A 27,293-nucleotide genomic window follows, 5' to 3' on the forward strand; every position below is an offset into this window, starting at 1 on the left:
GCTGTTTCGAAAAGTCTCACTTCAAAAAGTGGATTTGAACTAAATGAAACATTCTGCTGTCTTCACAATACAAGGTATCATGGGACAAAGGATACTGCTAAAGTACTCGAAGAAAAACTTGCAAAGAGATTCAAGAAGAAAAGTTGTCCCTTTAAGATGCAGGTTAAGAAAATTGAAAACAGTGATGGCTATCCTTTTTTAGTCACATTGCATTGTCCTTCGTCCTCTTTCCCTTGCATCGCTTGTTCTGTCCTGCGATCCAATCTTACCAAAGAACTATCTTCTTCTTTTAATTCTACTTTCTGGTCTACTTGTGACATCTCTGCTCTGGCTAGTAACTATTTGGTAGCGATTTGATCTTGCCAACGTGTACGTAATCTTAATCTCGCAATTTCACTTCTATCCACTGATATTTCAAGTTATCTTCAAACCTTCTTTTTTGTCCTATGTATCAACAACTGATTTATTACTCGTATTTGCTTAGTTTTTCTTCATATGGGAAAAAAAATAAGTATGATTGTAGGCCGTTTCCATTTATTTTCTTTATATGGTGTGTTGAACAGCGCAGATTTGCATCAGAAGTTCTTGTGCCGCCATTCGCATGGTTCGTTTGCTAAAAAGGCTACGGTTTTGAAGAGGGTAAAATTTTAAAAATATTTTAACTCTTTTTTTAAGTTTTTTTACGAATTCATTATTCGCACCCTTCTAGAAATTTTTTGAGTTAGTCTTATTTGATTGAGGTTGCATGTAGGGAAAAAACTAAACGTCCAAAGACTCACCATAAGGTAAGAATTCACAGGAAAAGGCGGCGAGAATGTTTTATTTGTAGCGTCGAAATTTTTTGTCGCTTATATTTGCCTCCTTTTAGTGAGAAGTGTGTCTATGTATTCCTCAGATTTTAAATATACTGAAATATTTTATCTCCAATAATTTACAAAAATACCGTTCTTATATTTAAATGTTGGAGGGAAATAAAAACTTTTTGTCTTAACCAATCATGAGATTGCTGATTACCAGGTTTTACTGGTCCAAATTTCGCGCGTGCGCATGCATAACCAATGGAAAATCCAACGTGCATAACGCAGAACTTAGATGGCTTTTGAATGGAAATTGTTCCGTCAGAATTACCTTTGTTATGTTTAAATATCCGAACGAAATTATAGCCCCAGATAGGGGATGAAACGGAAGTGTACTTAGTTAGGTTATATTGCTATTATATTTATTTTATATTGTATAGTTCTTTTGGTGAAACAGCTACGAGCGCTCGTTTGAAAGTTGGTACTAGTCAAACCTGCTGTTTTGGGACATGAAAAAGTTTTCATTTAAAATCACTTCACCCAATCATAACCCATGTAGCATTGATTGAAAATACGGTTGAATTCTCACCATTTAAAAATTAGGTTAAAAACTACGTTCGATCAAAAACTCTGGCGTAGTGAAAAACCGACCATACACGTACAAATTAAAAAGATAAAAGTCATCAAACGAAGACCATTTCACATTATACATCGGCCACACTGGCTCTTATAATCAGGGATGCATTGTATTATCATCCGGCTGACAAAGCACATTGCACACTAGAAACTCAGACGAAAAGAATCTCTGATTCTCAGGACAAGTATGAACAAGTGCCCTGTATGACTTCTTTGCACTCAACTAGGTATTTTCCCTTGTTTGAGTTCACTATTTCGCTATGTTTGAGTTCACTATTTCGCTATAAATTACGCTTATTTTTCGAAAAATAATACGATAGCTCTCCGATTAATAAGAAGTGATGTAAACCAGGCTTAAAGGTAAAACTGAATTTCCTGATCAAAAGAAATTGATAGTGACCTAAATTGTTTCTCCTATGGATTCTATAGAAAATTTGTGCTTGTTGCTATTAAACGCGATGGTTCCCAAGGATTGAACTTCCGAGTTCGTAGAGCTTTGAGAGTGGTTGAAGCTGGAGCAATATTTCGTAGACGATCGGTGCTCTTCGTTTCCACCTATTGGGAAAAGTGGCGGAAGACGCCTGGTTGCTCGGGTAAACTAACTAATTAAAGTAAACGTAATTAAACGTAAAACGACAGTGTGTCCTTATTGTTGTGCGTCTCTATTGTCTAGCTGTGCTCAGACTTTATACGCTTAAGCTTGGGCTAAGGGAAGAACTAAAAACACAAGTCATTTTCCCTAGCTGCGCAATACAGTGCGTTGTAGCACATGCTATCGTGGTTTGTGGTCGAGACCTTGTTACGCGTTTGTGGGATAAGGTGTGGATAGCTAGTTGGTTATTCATGCATGTAAGAAGCCTGTCCTAAATATAACTATTTGCTCACTCATGGATGTAAATTTATAAGTTTCCTAAAGTTCATCGAATATATCATATATACACTTATAGTAAGTATATAACGCTATTATAATTATAATTAAATCATATTACGGTATCATGTAACACTCGTGAGAATAAAAGTTGAAATCCATCTCATTTAAGATGGTTCTAAATTTATAAGGATAATGTTGTGACGTAATTATCGAAAGGGTTTATTGGTCGAAGCCCGTGTTTGCAACAGGCAAATGCGGAAGTATAGTTCCCTTATCAAAATCGAACTTCGAACAATACCTAATTTCACTAATGTCTTGGAATTTGCACGGATACAGTTATTTTGAAAATTAATTTTCTCATCCATATCGATCAATAGCCAACAAATTGCTACTTCAACGGCAGAAATAATAAGAAAGGCCACAGGCATGGCCATCATTCTAGCAAGTGTGATGGCGTTTGTTTTTTAGGAAAATTTGTGGAAACGAAAACAGGATCCATATAGTTATGCTTTAGATATTATTTCTTTAGAATCTATACTCATGGTCGAATCTCACCAACATTGCAATAGATATTACTAAACCATGTTTTACAATTTTAAATCGAGAATGACAATCCAGGAATTCAAAAATGGCGAATGCAAACAGTCAGATACTTTTTTTACTGGATGAAATAAAATAATAAACTTTATTTTAAGTAGAACCAATGCATATATATGAACAGTTTTTACTTGCTTAAAGGAAAGGGTTATTCTAGATCTTTCCACGAATTCCTTCTTCGTATATTTTGGAAGAGAAGTATTTAAATTTTTGCACTCGATTTTGCATTAGGGCAGTCCTTTGTAGATTTTCGCTAAATGTAAAATGAAAATAAAAATGAAGGATCCTACATGTGCAATTCTTTTTTTTAAACAGGCATCTTCGGATCTTCATGACCCCAAAACGATCCGATTTCGGCAAACGTTGAAAGAAACGAAAATCTAGAACTATAAGTTTAATATGTTGTAAGTCTTTAATTGTAAGTTTGTTTGTGCTCATTGCATCGTGTACCCTCTATATTGCTTGTTACATCGCTGAATATACGTCACCGAAATTGAGAGCATTATTAACGCGTATTATAAGATCGCGTTCTAGAGAAATCGCGGCTATTTAACTGCATGTGGAGGATATATGATTTTATTATATACGTGAGAAGAGGGGAATGCGAATGTTGACCGCAAAATCTTGTTTTTCAGGCTTGATCGAACCAGTTTGATAGGGGTTAACACTTTTAACCACCGAGAGTAAGGCTAGCTGCGTTCCACTTACGCGTTTTTTATACGCACGTACACGTACGGAAAATTTTAAATGCTTTTAAATTTTTATTATTTAAAATCTAGGTCAACTAATGCATACTAAAATACGCAGAGTTAGTTACTTGAGTTAGTTTTAAGGTAACATGTATAAGGATTTAGACTTTAAATTTACGTGCGTGTACGTGCGTATGAAAAACGCGTAAGTAGAAAACAGCCTTTCATAAAAATGAGACTGCACCTTTGAACCTCAGTTTTGCCTACGTGATATATCTCGACAACATTAATGGTCTTGGGTCCACAGAACATGATGTTTCTCCCGGGATCAGTCAATAAGTTTAAATATTTTACACCTATTTGATGGTTCGGGTTTGTATATAAAATGCATACATAATATCAAAAATTCACAACGCGAACTTATGGCTGGTCACGCACTGCAGAGAAAATCAATGCGTTAAAACTGGTCTGCATTTATTTTCTTTATAAGTGCTTTCCTCTGAGATATAAATTGAATTAAAACGAGAAACAGTACAAAGTTATGCACACTGCTTAAAGTTCTGTGCAGTCAAATTTGAAAAATTATTCAGTATCAAACTAAAAAACCAGGCGAGCCATAGCAAAATATTTAGATAATAAAACTCTATTTTTGGGCACATAACACTCGACATTTATTGTTAAGTTTGTATAAAACGTAAATAAATTGACAGATTACTAAAGCAGACTTGAAATACGTGAAATTAATGAAGTTGTAATTGTTTATATAAAATATAGGTAAATTAATAAGTTAAAATGTAAATCTTGCTGTTTGAACCTGAAAATTAAAGAGAACTTTTATTATAATTTTCTCTTTACAAAATATTGAATGCCATGATAAAACAGTATAAAGCGAACTATTCTTCGCAAATAGCAATAAACAGGTGATTTGCAAATGCGGTCATTATTGTCAATAATTTTGAGCCAATAGTACCGATGGCAATGTAAAGCAGCAACCAGCCAGACGATTTATTCATGCTATGAAAATTTTATGTTATTATCATTATTCATCTCCTTAGAAATGCATTGTTTTCAAAGTAAATGAACACCAAATGCAAAATATTAGGATATATAGCATGACTAAATTGTCTGGCATCCTACGTCACTGACCTTATTTGTGTTATGCTTAAACATTGAGTCAATCAGCGACGACCAAAATGCTCGCCTCTTCGTCCAACGCTGCGCCCAGCTTTTGCAGGATAATAAGATGGATAATAATTTGGATTATGATTTGCACCGCCAAAAAAATAATACATTCCTTTTCCTCTGAACATCAGTTTCTGTTCAGGTTTTAAATTGCTAAAATGCATCAAAAATTGTTTTGTAAAAAACTGTATCAATACAAAGTGTAAGAATATATTTAGTTAATGCAGCTTATGTGTGTGCCGCGTCTTTGCCAATTCAGTTGTTTTTTTTCTTCAAAATGATTTAGAGTAATTTTTTTCAATTCAGAGCATACGCTTGAGTCCAGTTTCATGATAGTTCATCTACAGAATTTATCACAAGGCATAGCTATCATCAAACATCTTTTCATTTTCCAATCTTGATAGAAATAAGCTTTTATACCATTCATTTCGGCCGATCGAAAATTCTACGTCTCCATTGCATTTAGCCCAATTTCAGCCGCAAATGAGAACAAAAAAAGAAGAATAAATGAATCGGCATTAATCGAAATAATTTAAACAACAAATCAATCAACAAATTTTAAGGAATCAATACAAGTCATGCATGCATTTACTCTGGCAGCCAAATCATTGTTCTCCAGATCTTCCAAAGATTGCACTTATTTTTTACTCATTGTTCCTAAATTCCAAGAGATCTATAGACATGCAATACAATTCAACTTTTAGCTGGTTTGCTGAAATCTGATAATTATATAAATCTGCTAATATATATATATATTATATATATATATATATATATATATATAATATATTATATATATATATATACACCCATTTGCAAAAACGTTGGCCGCAGATAGATATATAGATAGCTACTCGAAATCTAATTAGAATTGCATACGTTGTGTAATATTATAGAAATCACATGCAATTGTCATGATATGCAATGTTAATTAGACTTCGAGTATCTATCTATCTATCTATCTGTGGCCAACGTTTTTGCAAATGGGTATATATATATATATATATATATATATATATATATATATATATATATATATATATATATATATATCAAATATGTATTTAGAATCATATATGAGTAGAGTGCTCGATATACCAAAGTATAGACCTAGTATAAAGATAAAATAAAATAAACTTGGTTTACTTCATAAGATAAAATAAAATAAAGTTTGTAGTGAATAAAATCTTATGAAGTAAACCAAGTTTATTTTATTTTATCTTTATATATATATATATATATATATATATATATATATATATATATTTATATACATGCGCATATAAGCATACGCTCAACAAATATTGCATTATAACAATTTATTATAAATATGGATACACGTAAACATAATTTTTTCACAAAAACTAATATTATGGTCCGACGCAAAAGTTTGCAAGCGATGTAACGTAAAAGCGCTGTCGCTGTAGTGCAAAATAAATTCTTTTCATGAACAGTAAGGGTATAGAAATGTGTCCATTCTAATATAGATGTAGCTAAAGCCTGACAAAAATTAGTAGGCAAAGTGCTCTATAGCTTTATTGAACACATACTGAAATTTGAAATGTATATGCATGCATTAGCAATAAAGCAAAATAAAACTCAGCAAACAGCAAAAATTCGACTAGATTTTAATACCTCTTCATGTATTTTCGATTGTTCTTTGCGTTCACAATCAAAAACAAGAAAAAGGCGACAAATATGACTGCTGACTTCATGGTAACTTGAATCAAACTAGATAGAAAAAGCTGTTTCGTTATATATGTAATTTGGGTGGATTAGTAAATATAATAACAAAATCAATGATATTATATTGCCAGAAGTTTCTATGATGAGAATTTTAAGTAAAATGTATTGCATTAAAATATTAGTAAATACAGCAGTAAACAAGTACTTACATGAAATTTTGTTGGATACATCAAATGAACACTCAAACGCGATCTGATAAAGCTAACGTCAAACACGAGATTTTACATTGCCAATTGGAATTCAAGAACAAAGATAAAAAATATCATTTATTATAATTATTGGCTGACTGTCAAGGTGAATGCATGGATAAAAGCATTCTTAGAACTCTGCATGCATGTCGCAGCTATTTTAATTGATGTAATCCGGTTTGATTCATTCAACTTTGCTATTTGATATATAATTGTTTCAGGTCATGCTGTTCATTTTCTTTATGGTATTAACAAAGGACGCGACATTGGACGCCACGAAGATGAAAACACTTATAAATTTATAGTTATATGTCGAAACATGTTTGCAATTAAAATATTTCTTAAAATATATATTATTGAAGATATCAAAAAGGCGGTAAATAATTTTGCTCTCAGAAGCCCTTTAAAGGCAAAGATATTAGATCCATCAAACTAATATGAGCATTTGCTATTAAATTAACTATTGCCTTTTAAAGGCAAAAGATATGTCGTGACAAGCGAATCCGCTATCTCGTATAGACGGCGCCTAACGTCTTAATCTCAAGAGCTGACTTCAAAGATGCCAATTATCTTTCTTTAAAACGCTCATCGAAAATATTTTATTTTTTTTCACAATTGATTCTGCTATAATTTTTTCGAGTGTCGTTGTGCTGAAGATTCAACGGGTAGCCTAATTTTAATGGTGAATGGATAAACATTCCAAATTATCACGCACTACAAATACAACACTTTATCCAGTTTGGCTATGACGTTTGGTCACTTTATTTTGACGCTAGTTTGTTCACTCGGAATGATATTTATTAACGCGAGTAAAATTTATGCGTCGGAAGTGGAAATAGATAGCCACGTTGTTTCTAAGGGAAGGGCACGTTTACACAAAATGTTTCATATAGGAGGGAATATACTTAATTAAAAAGGTTAATTGTCCGTCAAAAACCTTAAAGCTTAAAGGGATACAGCAATAAAAATTATCTTAGACTATTTTGAAAGAAGGTCATGTATATTTACAAAATTCGTTTACAGATTTTTGTTATCTTTATTACTTCTCAAGATATTTTCGAATGAAATTATCTTCTATCCGTCATTTTGCACTCTAAAAAAAGATGTGTTTTCAAACACACCAAGGTGTGTTTTCAAACACATAAAGGTGTGTTGTGAAACACACTTTTTTGAAAAAAGAGTCATAGGTGGGTTGATAAACACACCTTACTGGGTCACAGAACACATCTTGGTGTGTACAGAAACACACCCGCCCGTGTCAACTGACACACCTTATGTTAACACACCTTTTTCTGGAAAAAAGGTGTGTTCAGCAAACACACCTTTTTCAGAACACACCATGCAGAGAGCACACCTTGCTTTGACACACCTTGACAGTGACACACCATAGAAGTGAGCACACCATTTTCTAGAGAAAAAGGTGTGTTCAACAATCACACCTTTTTCAGAACACACCATGCAGAGAGCACACCTTGCATTGACACAACTTGACAATGACACACCATACAAGTTATCACACCATTTTCTGGAGAAAAAGGTGTGTTCAACAAACGTTCGTGAAAAACACACCTTTTCCAGAACACACCATGTAGAATGCTCACCTTTCATTGTCACACCTTGACAAAGACATACCTATCTGGCTATCTATAGCACACTATTAGGAAACACACCTTCTTGAGTGAAACAGCTTTACCTTTTTGGTTACCATACAGTGGCAATATTTTATTCACAATTAATCACAAAGTCTTCTACATTTGAACTATCTTTTTCAACTATATAAAATTTTCCATTAGATTTAATAATATGCAAAACCCCATGCAAGGGTAAGTTTTGAATTACTACAACAAGCCTTTCATTAGTTTTATGAACTTGGTAGCACATAAAATGTCTGTGGAAAGCAGATGTCTCCAAAACTCGAACAACAAAAAATTTTCTATCTTCCCAAACAACGATTTCTTCCACTTCACCATAAACCGGATAATCTCTCTCACCAATCTCATCCATTTCCTGCAGTCGCAGAGCACATCCTGGCTTGTAAATTATGCCATGAATCTCCACATGCCTAACATGCCTAAAAAATTAGATTACAATGCAATAGTTCATTTGATAAACATAAGATAGTATGATTCATCTCATCCCAAATTCAGTTTTTGCCTGATAAATCACAGTGATATTAAGAGATAGTTCAGTTGATAAATAGTAACTAGATTGAATATTGTAGTAGTTAGTCCTTTATTATGTCATATAAATGATATAATTTTTATTCATAATTACATTAAAAACAACTTGGCAATATTAAACTGATAAATATTACCTGCTTCCTTTACATGGCTGTGCCAGTTGATCAACACTAGCAGCTTGAGCTATCATGCCAAAATATGGATGGCTGTGCAAATCAACATTGTGATCGCCTTAAACAGACATTAGGAAACACATGAAAAAATAGATTTAAATTGGGATAATAGCTGTATATGCATATTTATACATATGTAAAATAACAAATTTTTATAACTATATATGCATTATTTACCTAATCCAACAACATCACCACTATACAGGTAATTAGTCAAGGGCTGCTTGGGAGAACTCAAAAGGTTCCAGCACATGTTCCTAAATAAAAAACAATTACACCATGATTAGTATGATAAATACACAATTCTGTAAAAAATGTATAATTGAAATACACAAATCTACACATTTATTCAAAATATATATAATTATTCAATAAGCCTAGAGTGATAAAACACAGCTACTTTAGAGGGGTGGAATACAAGTCAATCTAATTGTGCACAATGATTTTAAAAAATATATACCTTTGATGGGAAAATGCAAGTGATTTGGGGACATTTTTAAAGTTCTTGGTAATTGAACTTTTCAGGAAACTGTGTTTAGCCTCAAATCTCATGGTCCAGATATTTCTAGGTGGCCCAAACCTACAACGCAAACATTTAATTATAATCATCAATAATTTAATAGGATGATGTTCTCTACACTCAAAAATAATTTGGAAGTAACTTTTACATCAATAATTTTTTTACCTAACAATTTCATCAGGTATATGTATAAGATAATGCATTTTTGGAATTATGGATGCATTAGGGTAGAGATTTTTGAACATTTTGTGATGATCATTAATCATAACTTTCAAATAGGCAGCATCAGCCTTTGTTATTCCTGGAGAAGTACAAATTTGAACAATATTCCAAAGTTTCAGCAAACAATGCCAGTTTTCCAGTTGCTCATCCACTTTATCACCAATCATGATTGGCAAGAACCTGAATAAACACCACATTTGAGATGCTGCAACAAAAAGACTCAGGTTAAAATAGCATTACATAGTCTACATTTGGTAGTTCAAGACAATTAGGCTGCATAAAGCAAGACATATAAATTAGTTAATACTTTCCCAATGACTGCAGTGAAAGAAAGGGTTTTAAAAGTATATGTACCTGATTGTTTAAGCTTAGCTTCAGTGACACCATTGATTGTTTCCCTGGTAATTGCAGTTAGCTTATTCTTTTTGTTCATGTATCCATAATCAAAGTTTTCAATCCTCCGATTTAACTCTTTCTTTGAGTGTGATACATCTGCTTCATCAATCAGATACTTCAGCATCAACTTTGTTTCATAGGGTACCAAGCCTTCCAACAATATATGCATTATATCTTCAGGCATGCAAATGCAAACATCAAAATGTTGCACCTTATCCAACACACTTAATCTGTTTACCCCATAGGTTGTGGAAAGTTGTTCACGGATGTTTAATGCATTATCTTCATCTTCAATACATGCACATATTTGTCTGTGATTATCCAAATCTCTTTCTGAAAAGTCTTCAGATAAAAACTAAAACAGAAAGGCAATCCAAATGCACATTGTGTAAATTGTAAAAATGCCCTTATTGCTCAGCAAAATATCTCCCAAATTACAGTCAGGGAAAAAAGCTATTTCTTCAAATTATAGCATATTTACCTTATTGTTGGTCTCCAGTCTTGTTCCCATACAATGCCTACAAATTCGCAATGCTCCTCCAACACCTTCCTTGAAACCACTGACATAGTTGCTACCAAGTGTATCTCCAGTCCACAATAACAGATCACCTCGAAACACACGGGCAACACCATTTATGGTAAAACAGTGACCATTAGCCTAAAATATAGGAAGCTATAATGTTGGACAAATTTGCATACTAGAGGAATTTTGTCTTTTTTTTTTCTTATATACATACAATACTGTAATGCATAAAGTAAAAATACCTTCGCCAAACAATTGACATCCTCAATGAATGGCATCAAAAGATTATCGATCCCAAATGACTTGATGTCTTTTGTTTTAGCAATAGCTATAAGTTGTATACTGCGGATGCTTGATCTAAACATTGGCCTTATATTGCCCAGCACAAAGTAAAAGACACCTAAAAACAAATTTTATATGTGATTGGGCAGCTAACATGCTTATGAAATAAGCTGTTCATAGATTCATAGACATAATATAAAGACACATAACATACACACCAATTTTATGAATCTTTGCTTTTGAACCTAAAGGATTGGCTATTTCTAGATCATCATAATAGCCCAACAGCTGCAGGGCATCACTGTGGAGGGAGAATACTGGATGACTCTTGAAAAAATCCCCATCCATTACATCTCGAAGAACACCATCACATGAAAAATGTGGATTTTCAACTTCCTTTAAAACATCTGGGTTTTGAAGAAGTGCCTAAAATATATGATCAAAAAAATGTTTGAAAAAAATATTAGCAACAAATGGATGCATCCAGTGATTTGAATCTTGAAAAGCCAAAGTAATGGCATTTAGCACCAGAATAGTGACATCAATTATTTGCTAGTCTTTCATATAAAACATATTTATACCTCCAAAGTCTTTAATAATGGAACTTGATAACCAAAAACTGTGACACGTTTAAGTATTTTTCTCCCTTGTCGAAAATCACTTCTCCACTGTTTTCCCATCTCAACTTCTATTGGTTCCTGCAAATCAGTTAAAAAATATAAAGCAAGCTGACAAAGCTGGCAGCTGGTTCAGGTTTGGTAGGTTGGTAACTTACCACCAAATTGAAATGACGCTTAAAATATGATCTTTGTTGGTATTCTGAATCAACTCCGTCGAAGACACTCTCTGCTGAAAATAACTTTTCCACATCTTGGTCAAATTGCAATTCTTGACCAGGATTACTGTTTATCTTTTCGGCAAGCGATTTTTTGACTATGTCCAAATACTCAGTTAGTAGATTTTTCGCTGAATCTTTGACCAAGTCCACGGCACTCTGGGTGAGCATACCTCTTGTTTTGGAACATAAAAGGAATTTGGCAGCATGGCGTTGCATTAGACTTCGTGCTTCTCCCTCGTCAAACATCTCCTGAAAATGGTTCTCATTTTCCCCATCATTTAAGTCTTCTTCCACTGTTAAAGCCTTATGCTGTCTGTAATAATGTTTTTGGAGACTGTTTATCTTTGTAAACGACCGTGGACAGCTGTTACAAAATATCTTGAAATTCGGCTCGTTTGAGTGTATTCTAACCAAGTGATCAAAAAAAAGCTTACTTTGTCCGCTGCAACATACAAAATTACAGTAATCGCAGCGAAATTCAGTTGACTCGGCCATTTGTATATACTAAAAACACATTATTTCGCCTTGTGCCTTACTGCCTTTTAATACTTAGTTTATTTCCCAGTATGTTTTCAATCGATATTCGCCGAAAAATTGGAGTATTTGCAAAAGGCCTGGGAGCCATTCTATTCTCTCACGGTAATGTTACCACTGGGAATACCATATATGGTATTTAAAGTAACACGTGACCTTAAGTCTGCCAATAGGAATTCCCTATGGTGTGATGCGGGAAATTTAGACCTGCTTGTAAAAATTTGACTGATTGAAATGACGGAAATTTTTGAAAATTGAAAAGTTAATGACTTATATTGCCCTGTGGGATTAAATGTGTGGGAGGAAAATTAAACTAATCTAATTTAAAGTGACTCTCGTGTTTTCTCTGTCTGTTTTGTTTTATTAAGCTTCCTCGACGTTTCATATGTCTTTTACTCCGTTGGTCCACTCCGATTCTGGTCCACTCTGAAGATTCTGGTGTTGTGCACTTCTTTTTAAAGTGAAGGTTGAGGGACACACCATCAACCAGAGTGGGCTGATCCTTATCCAACCAATCAGCGTTGTAAGCAAGAAATGTAGGTTGGCGTTAGAAGCTCGCGCCAGCTCTTATATTTTGTTTTTTTAAGACGTTGTCGTACAGTCTTTTGCTCAATCGATCAATACTTAAGACGTTGATAACTTAAATAAATTTTTATCAACAAATATAAAATTTTCAAACATGTCCTCTGTGAACCTCACTTCACGACTTAACTACATATAGTACTATTTTAATCGAATTAAGCCTTCTCGACGTATTGCTAAAATGCTCGACCTCGAGGAATATAAAACACAATTGATTGACATAAGAGCTTGCAGTTGCCTAAAGCACCTATTTAACTTCGCTCGGGCTATAAAGATACGCAAACTTTTACCCGCCATATTTGCCCGAAGACGGCCTGCAGAGGAGGTTTACATGTTTACGACAGATGGACAAAATGATTGACACTAAGATTACTGCATTAATTATTCACCGAAACTGTCTAGCTTGGAAGGAAAAGTCTTTGATATTTGCGAAAAGCCAAAAATTATATTTACTCATATGTTCCAGTGGCAAAAATCAAATACTCATCCACGCATGGAAGGTGATATCTCCTAATTTTACAATTATGTTAATACAGTATGCATGCATATCCTGATCATAATAAACCCTTGCGTAGCCATAATATATTAAGCTTAGTTCCAGCTAGTTCAGGTAATTGTTTGCTTGGGTTGGAATTTTACGATTTTCACGAAATGGCGAGCAGGGCCGAGCTAGAACGATCATCGAGGGTGTTTATTCGTATATTTAGTTCTGCCGGACGAATTTTAATTGCAAGCTATTGCATGCAGGTACAAAATAAATCTGTCGGGCAGAACTGAATATATACGAACAAGCACCCCCAATTATCGTTCTAGTTTCGCCGAGTTTCGGCCCTGCTCGCCACTTCGTGAGATTAAAATCGTAAAATTCTCGTGGCGTTGGCGGATCGCGTCGGGTGAGTGTCGGCGTTTATCGTGACAATATCGCCTTTGTCTGCGAAGAAAATATTCTACTTGTACAACAAACTGTGTCACATCCGTCACGCTATTTCGCACTTCGCCCAGGATTAAGAAGTTAAACCATCAAGCTGGCAGGGTTCATTTTTTATCAATTTTTATTTATTTTTTTATTTACATGCTTTGTCAATTCTGACCAGTGATCCCTACAGAGCTTATTGGTACCTAAAATTACATTATGCATGCACAAACAACATTTACAAGATAATGGTTATTTCGCTGCCCTCATAGAAACAACCAGACATTGAACAAATTGTATTAGTTTCCTAATATAGTAATATGTTTCAAGAATATTACCAATTTGAACAGTGAAGGCTGAGAAGCTCATTAGAAATATTCTGAGGTCAGCGAATCAACCTCTACAGCACATTTTATCAACAAGTTTACATAACGGACGACATGAATGACATTTAACACAGATAGTTTTAAAAGATTGCGGAACATCAATGTTATATACCAGTTCAGTCATCTTATTATAATAATCCAATAAGTATGACTTAAATTGTCCAATGGTAACATCTGATCTACGTATATGTGGCGGTAGACTGTTGAAGATTCTAGGAGTTCTGTTGTAATAGCTATTTTGATATGTTAAGGTGTTTACTCTTGGTATGTTTATACTAACGCTATTCAATGTCTCGCTCCTTGTGACACGATTACTTAATTTAACATCTATGTTTTGACTGTGTCTCATTTCTTTAAAGAAGTGAATTAGGTCCAGGTACTCATGCCAGTAGCTCAAAGGGAGTAGCCCTGTTTTTAGCAGCCGGTTTTTGTAGCTTGTTTTGGATCCAAACGGCAACGACAAGATGACTCTTGTTGCACGTCTTTGAACCTTTTCCATTTCAAGGATAAGAGAAACAGACTGTGGTGACCAGACTTGCGAGCTGTATGCAAATTGACTTCGTACCAAGGTCTTATATAGTGTGCAGCGGATACGAGGATCACTCAGGTTGTTAGAAGATCTTCTTACAAACCCCAGCATTCTGTTAGCTTTCGTACATACAGCTGATACTTGGTGGTTCCATTTGAGATCTGAGGTTAAAAACCCCGAGGTCCTTTTGCACAGTTCGGTTTTTGATCATTGATGTGATTGTAGGATCGTGATTTGTCAGGTTGTAGCTTGATGGAACTAGCTTTCGATTTCTTGTCACAGTGAGAACACCGCACTTAGACTGGTTGAGGCTCATACGCCACGTCTGGCACCACTGGTTGATTTCGTCTAGATCACTTTGAAGATTGTTAACGTCCTCTGTTGTTTGTATTGCACGATAACACTTGGTATCATCAGCAAATAGCGCTACCGACGATGAAGTCGCCTTTTGTGGTAGATCGTTCACATAAACATGGAATAATAATGGACCAAGGATTGAACCCTGAGGAACACCTGACAGCACTGGTATTGGTTGAGATGTTTTGCCTAGAACTGTAACTTGCTGATAGCGGTCAGTGAGATAGTTTTCAAACCAGGCCAGTAAGTTACCACCAACCCCAACGCTTTGTAATTTCTTGATGAGTAGTTTATGATCGACTCTGTCGAATGCTTTAGCAAAGTCTAGGTATAGAATGTCTGTTTGAACTCTTTTATCTAGCGATTTGCCAATCTCATGAAGAACTTGAAGTAACTGTGATGTTGTAGACTTTCCCTTGAGAAAACCAAACTGGAGATTATGCAGTTGGCAGGATAGATGGTTAATTAGTTGATCGTAGATACAACGCTCTAAGACTTTCGATACAATGGAAAGCAGAGAGATTGGCCGATAATTTGAGACTTCATGCTTTTGACCACTTTTAGGAATAGGTGTTACATTTGATATCTTCCATTCCGCTGGTATTCTTCCTGCATGTAAGCTCTTATTAAATAGATCACTAGCGATGACGAGATATAGGGTGCGCTGTATTTGAGTAACCTTGCAGGGATTTTATCTGGGCCTGTGGCTTTGCTGACATCAAGCGAGAGGAGAACACGTCTGACAGCATCAGAGGAAATGTGGATATCTGTAATTGGTTCACAGGATGAGGTGATCAGAGTTGGATGATTATTATACTCGTCCTGGGAAAGGGGAGGATTAAACATGGAATGGAAGTAGTTGTTTAAAAGGTTTGCAATGTCCTCTGGGTTTTCAGCTGTTATAGTCTCTTCACTTCGTTTCCAGGTCATTTTGCTTGGCACAGTGGACGTTTTTGACACGGATTTAAACAGCGACCAAAATTTCTTCGGGTTAGATCTCGTTAAGTTGGGTAAGTTCTGGAAGAATTTTTTACGTTTTTGTAAAAGTAGGGATTTACAGCAACGGCGAAGTTCACGGAAGGATTCCCAGTGTTAGGTGTTAGATGTTCTTTTCGCTCTTCGTCTAGCTGTTTCCTTTTCTTCAGTAGATGTCGAACGTCACTGTCAAACCAAGGTGGAGATTTGCGTTTCTTGATGACTTTGGTAGGAATGTGACGATACACAGCATTCATATAACGATCACACCAACGTTGCCAATCATCGTCAATGTCGCTCGAATTATTTTCTAGGTTGTCGGAGTTGTTAGGGAGTTTTCCGGAACTGTCACTATTATATTTATCTAAGACTATTGACGAGGAAAGGTCAATTGATGATAGCGTTTTGAATAGACCCTTCCAGTCTGCAGAACTGTAATCTAGAACCGTTCGCGTGACGCAGGACGATAACTTGGCACATACGTTATATTCAAAAAACAGAAGATTATGGTCGCTGAAAACGTCCATAGCCTTTGGCGATATACACGATATACCAGTAACGGTCTCAGGAGTGTTGGTCAGGATCAAGTCAAGGATGTTTCTTTTTCGCGTCGGAAATGGGTTAGTTTGTTCAAGGAAAAAGTCATTTACGAGATCTCGGAACTTTATAGAATTCGCTGAAACATTTTGGCTGGAGGTAGTGTTATAGTTCCAATTTAATTCAGGAAAATTGAAGTCTCCCGTTATTATAATCTTTTCGTATTTCTCAGCGTCTTGTAAGAATGATTCAAACAGGATACGCCATTCTTCATGATCACAGTTCGGTGGTCTATAGCAAACACACAGAATACACTTCTTTTGTTCTCGAGTGACAATTTCGACAGCTACAATTTCTAACTGGTCAGACCAAGTCCCCGAGGTAACTCTATTGTACTCTATTCCTTCACGTAAAGCTAATAGTACACCGCCACCACGTTTGTTGGATGGCCGATCTTTTCTGATGATGTTGTATTCAGAGCAAGGTAATATTTCATGATCACTCACACTGTCATTAAGCCATGTTTCAGTGACTGATATTACATCGAGATTTTCCGAGTAAACAAGGTCTTGAAACGATCTTAGATTACTTGAGAATGTTCCATCTTCTCTTCTGTTGAAGCTTTGAAGACTTTGTGCATTAAATGATAGCCAACGCTGAGTTGTGGTTTGGGGTCCAGGATTGGTGGCAATATCGCCAGCGAGTAGGATGAGAAGGACAACATGTAATGCCTTTTGCTTAATTTGGAATTGTAGGCCATAGCGGAGATTGATAGCATGGTTTGATCTCCGCAACTTGTTATCACGAGTAGAAGTCCAAAGAAAACATAATCTGTCCGGTAGGCTTGTAAGTTGAGAGGAAATACAGATGTTTTGAGGAGTAGTTTTGATATGGAGATGGATTATTATAGGTTTCAGACGTATTGATAACCAGAGAGTTATAACGAGTAAGAAGGGCCATCCATTAAACTTGTTTTGTCGTGTTTTCAGATGTGTCTTGCCCATTTATAATACGATTTGATTCTAATAAGTTCTAAATTGGCTCCAAATTGTTCTGATGTATCTAACAACCGTTATAGCGCGTGCGTTAGCGTGTGATGATCGTTTATGGCGTACACCGTTCGTTAGCTTGCGCGAGAATCAACCGATTCTTATATGTGCTCTCGTAACTTAAATTTCCAAAATATCCACTCACCAGAACGTTTTGCGGTAAAAAACCACTTTATATGTTTAGAATAATTCACGATTCTCCCAATTCAGGAACACAAACTCTTTATCAAACCGTTTCCACAGTGACAGTAGCAAAAATTCGAGGCAAATGCGTACAAAATTGCCCCTGATACAGAGCTCAGAGCTCCGCGTCTGCACGCGACGCAAGCGCACGTCATTCCAACAACGTAATTTTAACGCAGAGGTAGCGACGAAACACATATAAAGTGAATTGTCACATGAAACAAACAATAATATTTTAGTGATAACTGCGATCGAACTTTGACCTCGATCTGCGGTTAGTTGAGCCATTTACAATCGAACTTATCAGCATTTGTAATTTGTATTTTAACTCAATTTGTGTGGCCATTCAAATAACATTGAAAAAAACGTATTTTAAAATCCCATAGCTAAAATTAGTTACACTGGCATTGAAATGCTATTTACCGTATCTATACTTATGCAAATGCTCTTTTTTGATAAAATATTGGAGCTTTGGACTCGGTTGAATCGATTAAACTTAAAATCACCCATCTAAAAGTTATGTTAATAAAAGAATATAAATATTACTGTTTATTTTACACACTGAGTGACTTTCGTGGAAAATAAAGAAATTTAAAGTGCGAAATTTCGAACTTCCATGTTTTTCTGAACTGATCGACTTAAAGTCAAAAGCCGTTATAATTTAACATGAGTTCCTGTTGATTATATAAACTATACAGAGCTTGTGGCAGAATCGATATCAAGTGATCGAGTAATTTCCACTGAACAATTTGGGAATAAAACGAGAACGCACAATATACTTTCAGACAAATAAATTATGTTCGAAAATTGCACATTGAAATATTGCACACTTCGTCTTTGACCATAATAAACAAATGCATAGTAACATTATTAATATTATACGAACTGTTAAACGAACAACCGGCAGAATATAACGCACTGCACGACAATAATGTCTGAATTAACAAGCTTCCTCTCTGGTAATGAAATCTACCCAACGAAGAACCCATTTATTGTGGCAGTCAGGCCTGTTTGGCATTCAAACATACAATATAATAACGCGATGTAGCGATACACAATGCCTCACACTAAACAATGAGCACATGATAATACAGTCGCATCTGAGTCCTGTCGCGCTGAAGCAAATTACTCTGATTATTCGACGTTATTTATTAATATCGTACCTTCAATTCAATTGTTTATACCATAAAACATCATAAGGATTCACGATACAGCGTCGTACCTAAACGAATATTTTAGATAATAAATTTTAGTAATCTTAGGGTCCGATTAAATTTTTAATTATTCATGTTGCCACTGAACTATATAGTGATTGCTGGAGGGAGTGCTGTTGACTCACAAAACTCGAAACATGGCGGATTTTTTCGTGCTGACGACGACTGGTATAAGGCCAAAACAGTGTCCGTCATGCACGTGTAATAAATCTTGCTCAATACTGGATCCGCAATTGTTTAGAATTCTTATAATGCAAAAGTCACAATTAGGATACGTGCGATTGTAATAGTCAGTAATACCCCAAAAGAACTACTTCAAGTTACAAAGCATATTTTACACAGGTTATTACGTCGTGAATATCAAAGCAAGAATATATGCAAACCCAAGATATCGAAAAATTACTCCTGCGTGTGCGGCGAAGTTGAAAATTTTATTTTTTTTTTGTTTTGTTTTTGTTTTTCTTATATATTTTTTTTTATAATTCGTCGTCGCAAGTGTGTTTTGGCGCAAATTATACTAGTATTTGAAATGTGTATGCTACCGTAATTATCTACGTCACAGTTTTGTCTCCCAAGAGTTGTGGTGCACAGCTTTAGCTAATTTTCCGATGCGCAATTTGATTTCGCTCGCATGATACGACAATTCCCCAAAGAGGAACAAATAAACCGATCTTTCGATTAAGTTTAGATTTAACTGCGGTCAGAATATATATAATACATATAGATTCAGTCCTATTTTTTAATAATATCGCTGCTATTTCGCGGTTTAACAAGTGGTCGTGTGTGGGCGCGATGCATGACACGTCGCATTTTGCACAGGATTGAAAATTTTATATAACGATATAAGCGCGAATTCCAAAGGCAAAGTGTAAGACAAAGTGAAAGTATAATGCGGATTATTTACATTTTTTAACAATTGAACTTCTATATACTTTTAAAAGTACGAAGTGCTTCTGAATTTTGCGATCGAACAACATTTAGGTTGGCAAAGCATCTAAATTGGTATGAACTGTTTTGTTTATGATCAGATATTGAAGACTGGCACGAGCACGGCACGCAGGAGTTAACACAGAATCGTACAGAATCGTACAGAATCGATGGTTCAGCTGATGATTTTGCAGCACCCTGTTACTGAATACGACGATTTGAAAAAGACGAGGGCATTCAATTTGCAAGATCAGGTAGCGAATGTCAAATAAGGAATGGCCGTTTCCAGTGGCGATTTTGTCCCGCTATGTAAATATTGAGTTACTTTAGAAATCAGTGTTTTCACAGTCAACGAATACCAAAATATTAGCATATTGGGACAAATCGTTGGGCTAGCTACACCACTGGCTGTTTGACGAGTCGAGAGCAGAATAATGTCGACACGTCATTTGTTGACGCCTAGCAAATCTATGGTTCTGATAAAAACTTGTGAGAGATTAGAGAGATTTCAGAAGTTAGTAACTCTTATCGTAACGTCAACTTATCCAAGGCGTTGCCTCAGATTAATTTATTGGACCAGCCTTTATTGGTTAAACAACCAATTTTTTTTTAACCAAATTACATTGATCAAAAAAGATTTATCTCAGACGACGAATGTTAAAATTCAGGAGCGGTTTGTTTTAACATTCAGTTTTTACAAGAGCGGAAGATTGGCTGACTTGAACGTTGAGATAGTTGAAGTAGTTTGCTCGAGTTGAAATATCTGAATAATCAATTTGGTAAACAGAATATTCTAAAGAAGCTGTTGAGAAGACTGACAATATTTTAAATGACTCATAAAGTTAAAGTTAACATTTAGGTTATATTTTTTAAGAATATAATTACGGTTTTGGCCGAGTAAAAACACTGGGACGAGGTAGGAAAAGTAGGCGTGGCAAGGGTGGGATAGTGTTTTTTTTTTAGGATTTAAAAAGCGATGTGTTATGACAATGTCCTTGTAAATATATACTTGTTTATGTAAATTAAAACCATTTGATGAAAAGATCGAGTGAATCGAAGTCTACGTAACAGAAGCTAACTCCGAATGTAGGAGAGAAGGACAGGCCTAGGTATGCTTGCATGTGTACATAATATGAGGACCAAAAATTTACGAGCGAGTCTGCTGATAATATTCTTATAAGTTTGCATGGTGACATCAATAAGTAAATTAACGTGTAGGTACATCACCTAAGTATTTAATACTGCAAAGCTTTCGGTGCATGAACCCGGGCCTTTTTCAGTGCAATTGCCTGACTGCACATCTACGCGTCACTTAAATATCACGTTCGTCCATAGGCAGCTCAATGGCGACTCGGCGGATTTTTTTTCTGTAAGCAATCGAAAGCATCCCAAACAATCGAGAGCATCAATATTACGTCACGGAAAACGGGCTTAGCTTGCCTTTTGGGTAAGCACGCGTTCCACGCGAGACTTTATTCAAGGCGCGATATATTCAGAAAGACGCAAACGTTGTAAATTTTACTGCATTTTTGTTTAAGTTTTTTAATATAACTATATATGACTTATACGATGATTTCTTAAGCATACCATGCAGGAACATACGGTAAGTAGTTTTGTGAGGTTCTTTGTATATTAAAGAAATACTTTTGAAGAAAATAACGTATTTTATAAATGTATTTTAAATAACCATATAATGTTAATTATAATACAATAACAACAAATTACTACTTCAAGGGCAGAAATAATAAGAAAAGCCACAGGCATGGCCATCATTCTAGCAATTGTGATGGTGTATGTTTTAGGAAAATTTGTGGAAACGAAAACAGCATCTATATAGTTACGCTTTAGATATTATTTCTTTAGAATCTATACTCATGGTCAAATCTCACTCACATTGCAATAGATATTACCACGCTATGTTTTACATTTTTTAATCGAGAATGACAATCCAGGAATTCAAAAATGGCGAATGCAAACAGACAGATACTTTGTTTACTGGATGAAATAAAATTATAAACTTTATTTTAAGTAGAACCAATGCTATATATATGAACAGTTTTTACTTGCTTAAAGGAAAGGGTTATTCTTTCCACGAATTCCTTCTTCGTATATTTTGGAAGAGAAGTATTTATAACTTTACACTCGATTTTGCAATAGGGCATGCAGTCGTTTGTAGATTTTCTCTAAATGTAAAATGAAAATGAACATGAAGGATCCTGCATGTGCATGATAGAGTTTATAGTGTACTGGGGCCGGTTGTATGAAAGCCGGATAGCGCTATCCGCCGGATAGTGGTTTTTTCAATCGCTTCAAAATCGCCAGTTATTTGGCACAACTTTGATTAAATCTTATTATTCCTAAATCGAGGATCCTCTTTATAAATTGTTGCTTCCAAGCTGAAAATTTATCGCTTTTCGAGAATTTTTAGAACGGTTGAAAATATCACTATCTGGCGGATAGCGCTATCCGGCTTTGATACAATCGGCCCCTGGTCTTATTTTTAAACAGGGATCTTTGGATCTACATGACCCCAAAACCATCAGATTTCGGCAAACGTTGAAAGAAACGAAAATCTATAACTATAAGTTTAATATGTTGTATAAGTCTTTAATTGTAAGTTTGTTTGTGCTCATTGCATCGTGTACCCTCTATATTGCTTGTTACATCGCTGAATATACGTCACCGAAAATGAGAGCATTATTAACGCGTATTACAAGATCACGTTCTAGAGAAATCGGCTATTTGAACTGCATGTGGAGGATATATTATTTTATTATATACGTGAAAAGAGGGGAATCCAAATGTTGACCGCAAGATCTTGTTTTTCAGGTTTGATCGAACCAGTTTGATAAGGGGTTAATGCTTTTAACCACCGAGAGTTAAGGCTAGCTGTTTTCCACTTACGCGTTTTTTATACGCACGTACACGTACGGAAAATTTTAAATGTTTTTAAATTTTTATTATTTAACATCTAGGTCAACTAATGCATACTAAAATACGCAGAGTTAGTTACTTGAGTTAGTTTTTTCAAAGGTAACATGTATAAGGATTTAGACTTTTACGTGCATGCGTGTACGTGCGTATGAAAAACGCGTAAGTGGAAAACAGCCTTTAATAAAAATGAGACCTTGAACCCAGTGAACTATAATAAATAACTGGAACGATACCTCCTCATTGTTTTTGTGAAGCCAAAATTTGCGGGACTTTACCTCTAGACACGCGTGTCTGGAGGTTAAGTCTCGCAAATTTTGGAAAATTTTTGGCTTCATTCGCGCGTGACTCGCGAGATACTGCAGATGCAGAGCGAATTTGAAAGAAATTTGATTTTTTATTTGTCTCATGGTTTTAAATGTTGTTTTTTTATGAAATTATAATAAATTTACTCTTAAATTCAACCAGGTGAGCTGTTTTACGAATTACAACTGTAGTTGCCGATCAGATTGGAAACAAATTTTCTTAAACGGAACAAGTTTATAGCGATGTGCAATTTTGACAACAATATTTGTACGAAACGGATATCCTAAAGCTAAAATTTCATCGCAAAATACACTTGGTAGACATTGTTTAATATTATAAGTTTATATTTATTTAATTTCAAGTGACTAGATGGCAAAAAAGTTGTATTAATTGTAAAGTAAAACAAATATTCCTGCATTGTCACGCTAGGCTCTACGCTTTTTCCCAGCAAAGAACCGTCTTACTCCGCATTTCCAATAATAGGTCGATAAAATGCATTCTACCAACATGTCTCAGCCGGCTGTAAGAACTAACAAAATCAGTTATTTAACTCCCTAAAAATTATTTTTGGGGAGTTTTTATCAAGTTTACGAAATCACAAAAAAAAACATTGTTTTGGCCGTGTTTGTTTTTGCGTGTAAAGACTGGGGTGACTTAGCTTCAACTTCCTGTCAGAAGGTAGCGTTCCAGTTATATTCATTTGCCTACGTTTTGTCGCGTATTTTCAGCCGTTGTTTGACTTGTTTCCTTTGAAACTTGCTATAATAAAACACTAATTGACTGATCTCTTTAACATCATAATTATTTGTGAACACTCGACAACAATTTTGTGGAACCTCGACCACATTAGTGGTTTTGGGTCAACAGAACATGATTTTTCTCCCGGGATCAGTCAATAAGTTTAAATATTTTACACCTATTTGATGGTTCGGGTTTGTATATAAACATACTTAATATCGAAAATTCACAACGCGAACTTATGGCTTGTCACGCACTGCAGAGAAAATCAATGCGTTAAAACTGGTCTGCATATATTTTCTCTATAAGTGCTTCCCTCTGAGATATAAATTGAATTAAAACGAGAAACAGTACAAAGTTATGCACACTGCTCAATTGCAAAATCTGTGCAGTCAAATTTGAAAAATTATTAAGTATCAAAATTAAAACCAGGCGAGCTATAGCAAAATATTTGGACAATAAAACTCTTGGGGCACATATAACACTCATTTATTGTTTAAGTTTGTATAAAACGTAAATAAATTGACAGATTACTAAAGCAGACTTGAAATACATGAAATTAATGAAGTTATTATATAAAATAGGTAAAATTAATGAGTTAAAATGTAAAACTTGCTGTTTGAACCTAAAAATTAAAGAGAACTTTTATTATAATTTTATCTTTACAAAATATTGAATGCCATGATAAAACAGTATAAAGTGAACAATTCTTCGCAAATAGCAATATACAGGTGATTTGCAAATGCGGTCTTTATTGTCAAAAATTTTGAGCCAATAACACCGATGGCAATGTATAGCAGCAACCAGCCTGACGATTTAGTCATGCTATGCAAATTTTAATTATATCATTATTCATTTCCTTAGAAATGCATTGTTTTCAAAGTAAATGAACAGTAAATGCTAAATATTAGGATAGCATGACTAAATGTCGGGCTTCCTACGTCACTGACCTTAATTGTGTTATGCTTAAACATTAAGTCAATCAGCGACGACCAAAATGCCTGCCTCTTCGTCCAACGCTGCGCCCAGCTTTTGCAGGATAATAATATCGATATAATGTGGATTATGATTTGCACCACCAAAAAAATAATACATTCTTCTTTTTTGATCTCCGGTTTCTGTTCAGGTTTTAAATCGCTAAAATGTATCAAAAATTGTTTTGTAGAAATCTGTATAAATACAAGTGTAAGAATAGATTTAGTTAATGGAGCTTTTGTGTGTGCCGCGGCTTTGCCAATTCAGTTGTTTTGTTTCTTCAAAATGATTTAAAGTAATTTTTTCAATTCAGGGCATACGCTTGAGTCCAGTTTCATGATTGTTCATCTACAGAATTTATCACAGTGCATGGCCATCATCAAATATGTTTTCATCTTCAAAACTTAATAGAAATGAACTTTTATACCATTCATTTCGGCAGATCGAAAATTCTACATCTCCATTGCCTATAGCCCAATTTCAGTCGCAAATGGGAACGAATAAAGAAGAATAAATGAATCGGCATTAATCGAAATAATTAAAACAACAAATCAATTAACAAATTTTAAGGAATCAATACAAGCCATGCATGCATTCACTCTGGCAGCCAAATCATTGTTCTCCAGATCTTTCCAAAGATTGTACTTATTTTTTACTCATTGTTCCTAAATTTCAAGAGATCTATAGACATGCAATACAATTCAACTTTTAGCTGGTTTGCTGAAATCTGCTAATTATATCAATCTGCTAATAGATATATATATATATATATATATATATATATATATATATATATATATATATATATATATATATATATATGTGTTTTATATGTTCTTCTACAAGTATAACCAAACGGGCAAGCAGAAAATTCTATTGGGAATCGAACCCGTGACCTTCGCATTTCTAGAACGATGCTCTACCGTCTGAGCTATACAAGGCAAAGTTTGGAACGACTATGATTTTTACGACTGTGATTTTTATATTGATATTGACATTACGGAGTCTCGTCCTTACATGTCGTTGTGCAGTTTTCTGCAAATATAGATGTAGCTAAAGGCTGGCAAAAATTAGTAGGCAAAGTGCTTTATAGCCTTATTGAACACAAACTGAAATTTGAAATGTATATGCATGCATTAGCAATAAAGCAAAATTAAACTCAGCACACAGCAAAAATCCGACTAGATTTTCATACCTCTTCATGTATTTTCGATTGTTCTCTGCGTTCACAATCAAAACAAGAAAAAGGCGACAAATATGACTGCTGACTTCATGGTAACTTGAATCAAACTAGATAGAAAAAGCTGTTTCGTTATATATGTAATTTGGGTGGATTAGTAAATATAATAACAAAATCAATGATATTATATTGCCAGAAGTTTCTATGATGAGAATTTTAAGTAAAATGTATTGCATTAAATATTAGTAAATACAGCAGTAAACAAGTACTTACATGAAATTCTGTTGGATATATCAAATGAACACTCAAACGCGATCTGATAAAGCTAACGTCAAAAACGAGATTTTACATTGCCAATTGGAATTCAAGAACAAAGATAAAAAATATCATTTATTATTTATTGGCTGACTGTCAGGTGAATGCATGGATAAAAGCATTCTTAGAACTCTGCATGCATGTCGCAGCTATTTTAATTGATGTAATCCGGTTGATTCATTCAACTTTGCTATTTGATATATAATTGTTTCAGGTCATGCTGTTCATTTTCTTTATGGTATTAACAAAGGACGCGACATTGGACGCCACGAAGATGAAAACACTTATAAATTTATAGTTATATGTCGAAACATGTTTGCAATTAAAATATTTCTTAAATATATATTATTGAAGATATCAAAAAGGCGGTAAATAATTTTGCTCTCAGAAGCCCTTTAAAGGCAAAGATATTAGATCCATCAAACTAATATGAGCATTTGCTATTAAATTAACTATTGCCTTTTAAAGGCAAAAGATATGTCGTGACAAGCGAATCCGCTATCTCGTATAGACGGCGCCTAACGTCTTAATCTCAAGAGCTGACTTCAAAGATGCCAATTATCTTTCTTTAAAACGCTCATCGAAAATATTTTATTTTTTTCACAATTGATTCTGCTATAATTTTTTCGAATGTCGTTGTGCTGAAGATTCAACGGGTAGCCTAATTTTAATGGTGAATGGATAAACATTCCAAATTATCACGCACTACAAATACAACACTTTATCCAGTTTGGCTATGACGTTTGGTCACTTTATTTTGACGCTAGTTTGTTCACTCGGAATGATATTTATTAACGCGAGTAAAATTTATGCGTTGGAAGT

At 34.7% G+C, this 27,293-nt stretch overlaps 1 protein-coding gene and 2 long non-coding RNA genes across 4 annotated transcripts; all 3 read right to left on the reverse strand.

Moving 5' to 3' along the window:
* Positions 1-4,301: 4,301 nt before the first annotated feature.
* On the reverse strand, positions 4,302-6,497 carry LOC114542043. The gene is made up of 3 exons (XR_003689464.1): positions 6,408-6,497; positions 4,737-4,925; positions 4,302-4,404 (listed from the first exon to the last, which is right to left on the reverse strand). It is a non-coding gene; the product is annotated as an uncharacterized LOC114542043 (long non-coding RNA).
* Positions 6,498-8,385: 1,888 nt separating this feature from the next.
* LOC114542040 lies at positions 8,386-13,037 on the reverse strand. Of its 2 annotated transcripts, none has more exons than XM_028561791.1 (11): positions 11,778-13,037; positions 11,584-11,700; positions 11,221-11,428; positions 10,963-11,120; positions 10,679-10,855; positions 10,156-10,552; positions 9,745-10,006; positions 9,520-9,639; positions 9,237-9,316; positions 9,021-9,117; positions 8,386-8,777 (listed from the first exon to the last, which is right to left on the reverse strand). In XM_028561791.1, the coding sequence occupies exons 1-11, from the start codon at positions 12,333-12,335 to the stop codon at positions 8,429-8,431; spliced, it is 2,523 nt and encodes an 840-aa protein (XP_028417592.1). In that variant the 5' UTR covers positions 12,336-13,037; the 3' UTR covers positions 8,386-8,428. The 2 variants fall into 2 exon arrangements, with proteins under 2 accessions (XP_028417592.1, XP_028417593.1); XM_028561792.1 differs by having other exon boundaries at positions 12,011-12,149.
* An 11,449-nt stretch (positions 13,038-24,486) lies between these two features.
* LOC114542041 lies at positions 24,487-26,492 on the reverse strand. Its single transcript, XR_003689463.1, has 4 exons — positions 26,430-26,492; positions 26,172-26,266; positions 24,952-25,138; positions 24,487-24,626 (listed from the first exon to the last, which is right to left on the reverse strand). It is a non-coding gene; the product is annotated as an uncharacterized LOC114542041 (long non-coding RNA).
* Between the last annotated feature and the right edge of the window lie 801 nt (positions 26,493-27,293).

This window comes from Dendronephthya gigantea, unplaced genomic scaffold (genome assembly GCF_004324835.1).
Source record: "Dendronephthya gigantea isolate DGI-Jeju-01 unplaced genomic scaffold, DenGig_1.0 000329F, whole genome shotgun sequence".
Lineage (NCBI taxonomy): Eukaryota > Metazoa > Cnidaria > Anthozoa > Malacalcyonacea > Nephtheidae > Dendronephthya > Dendronephthya gigantea.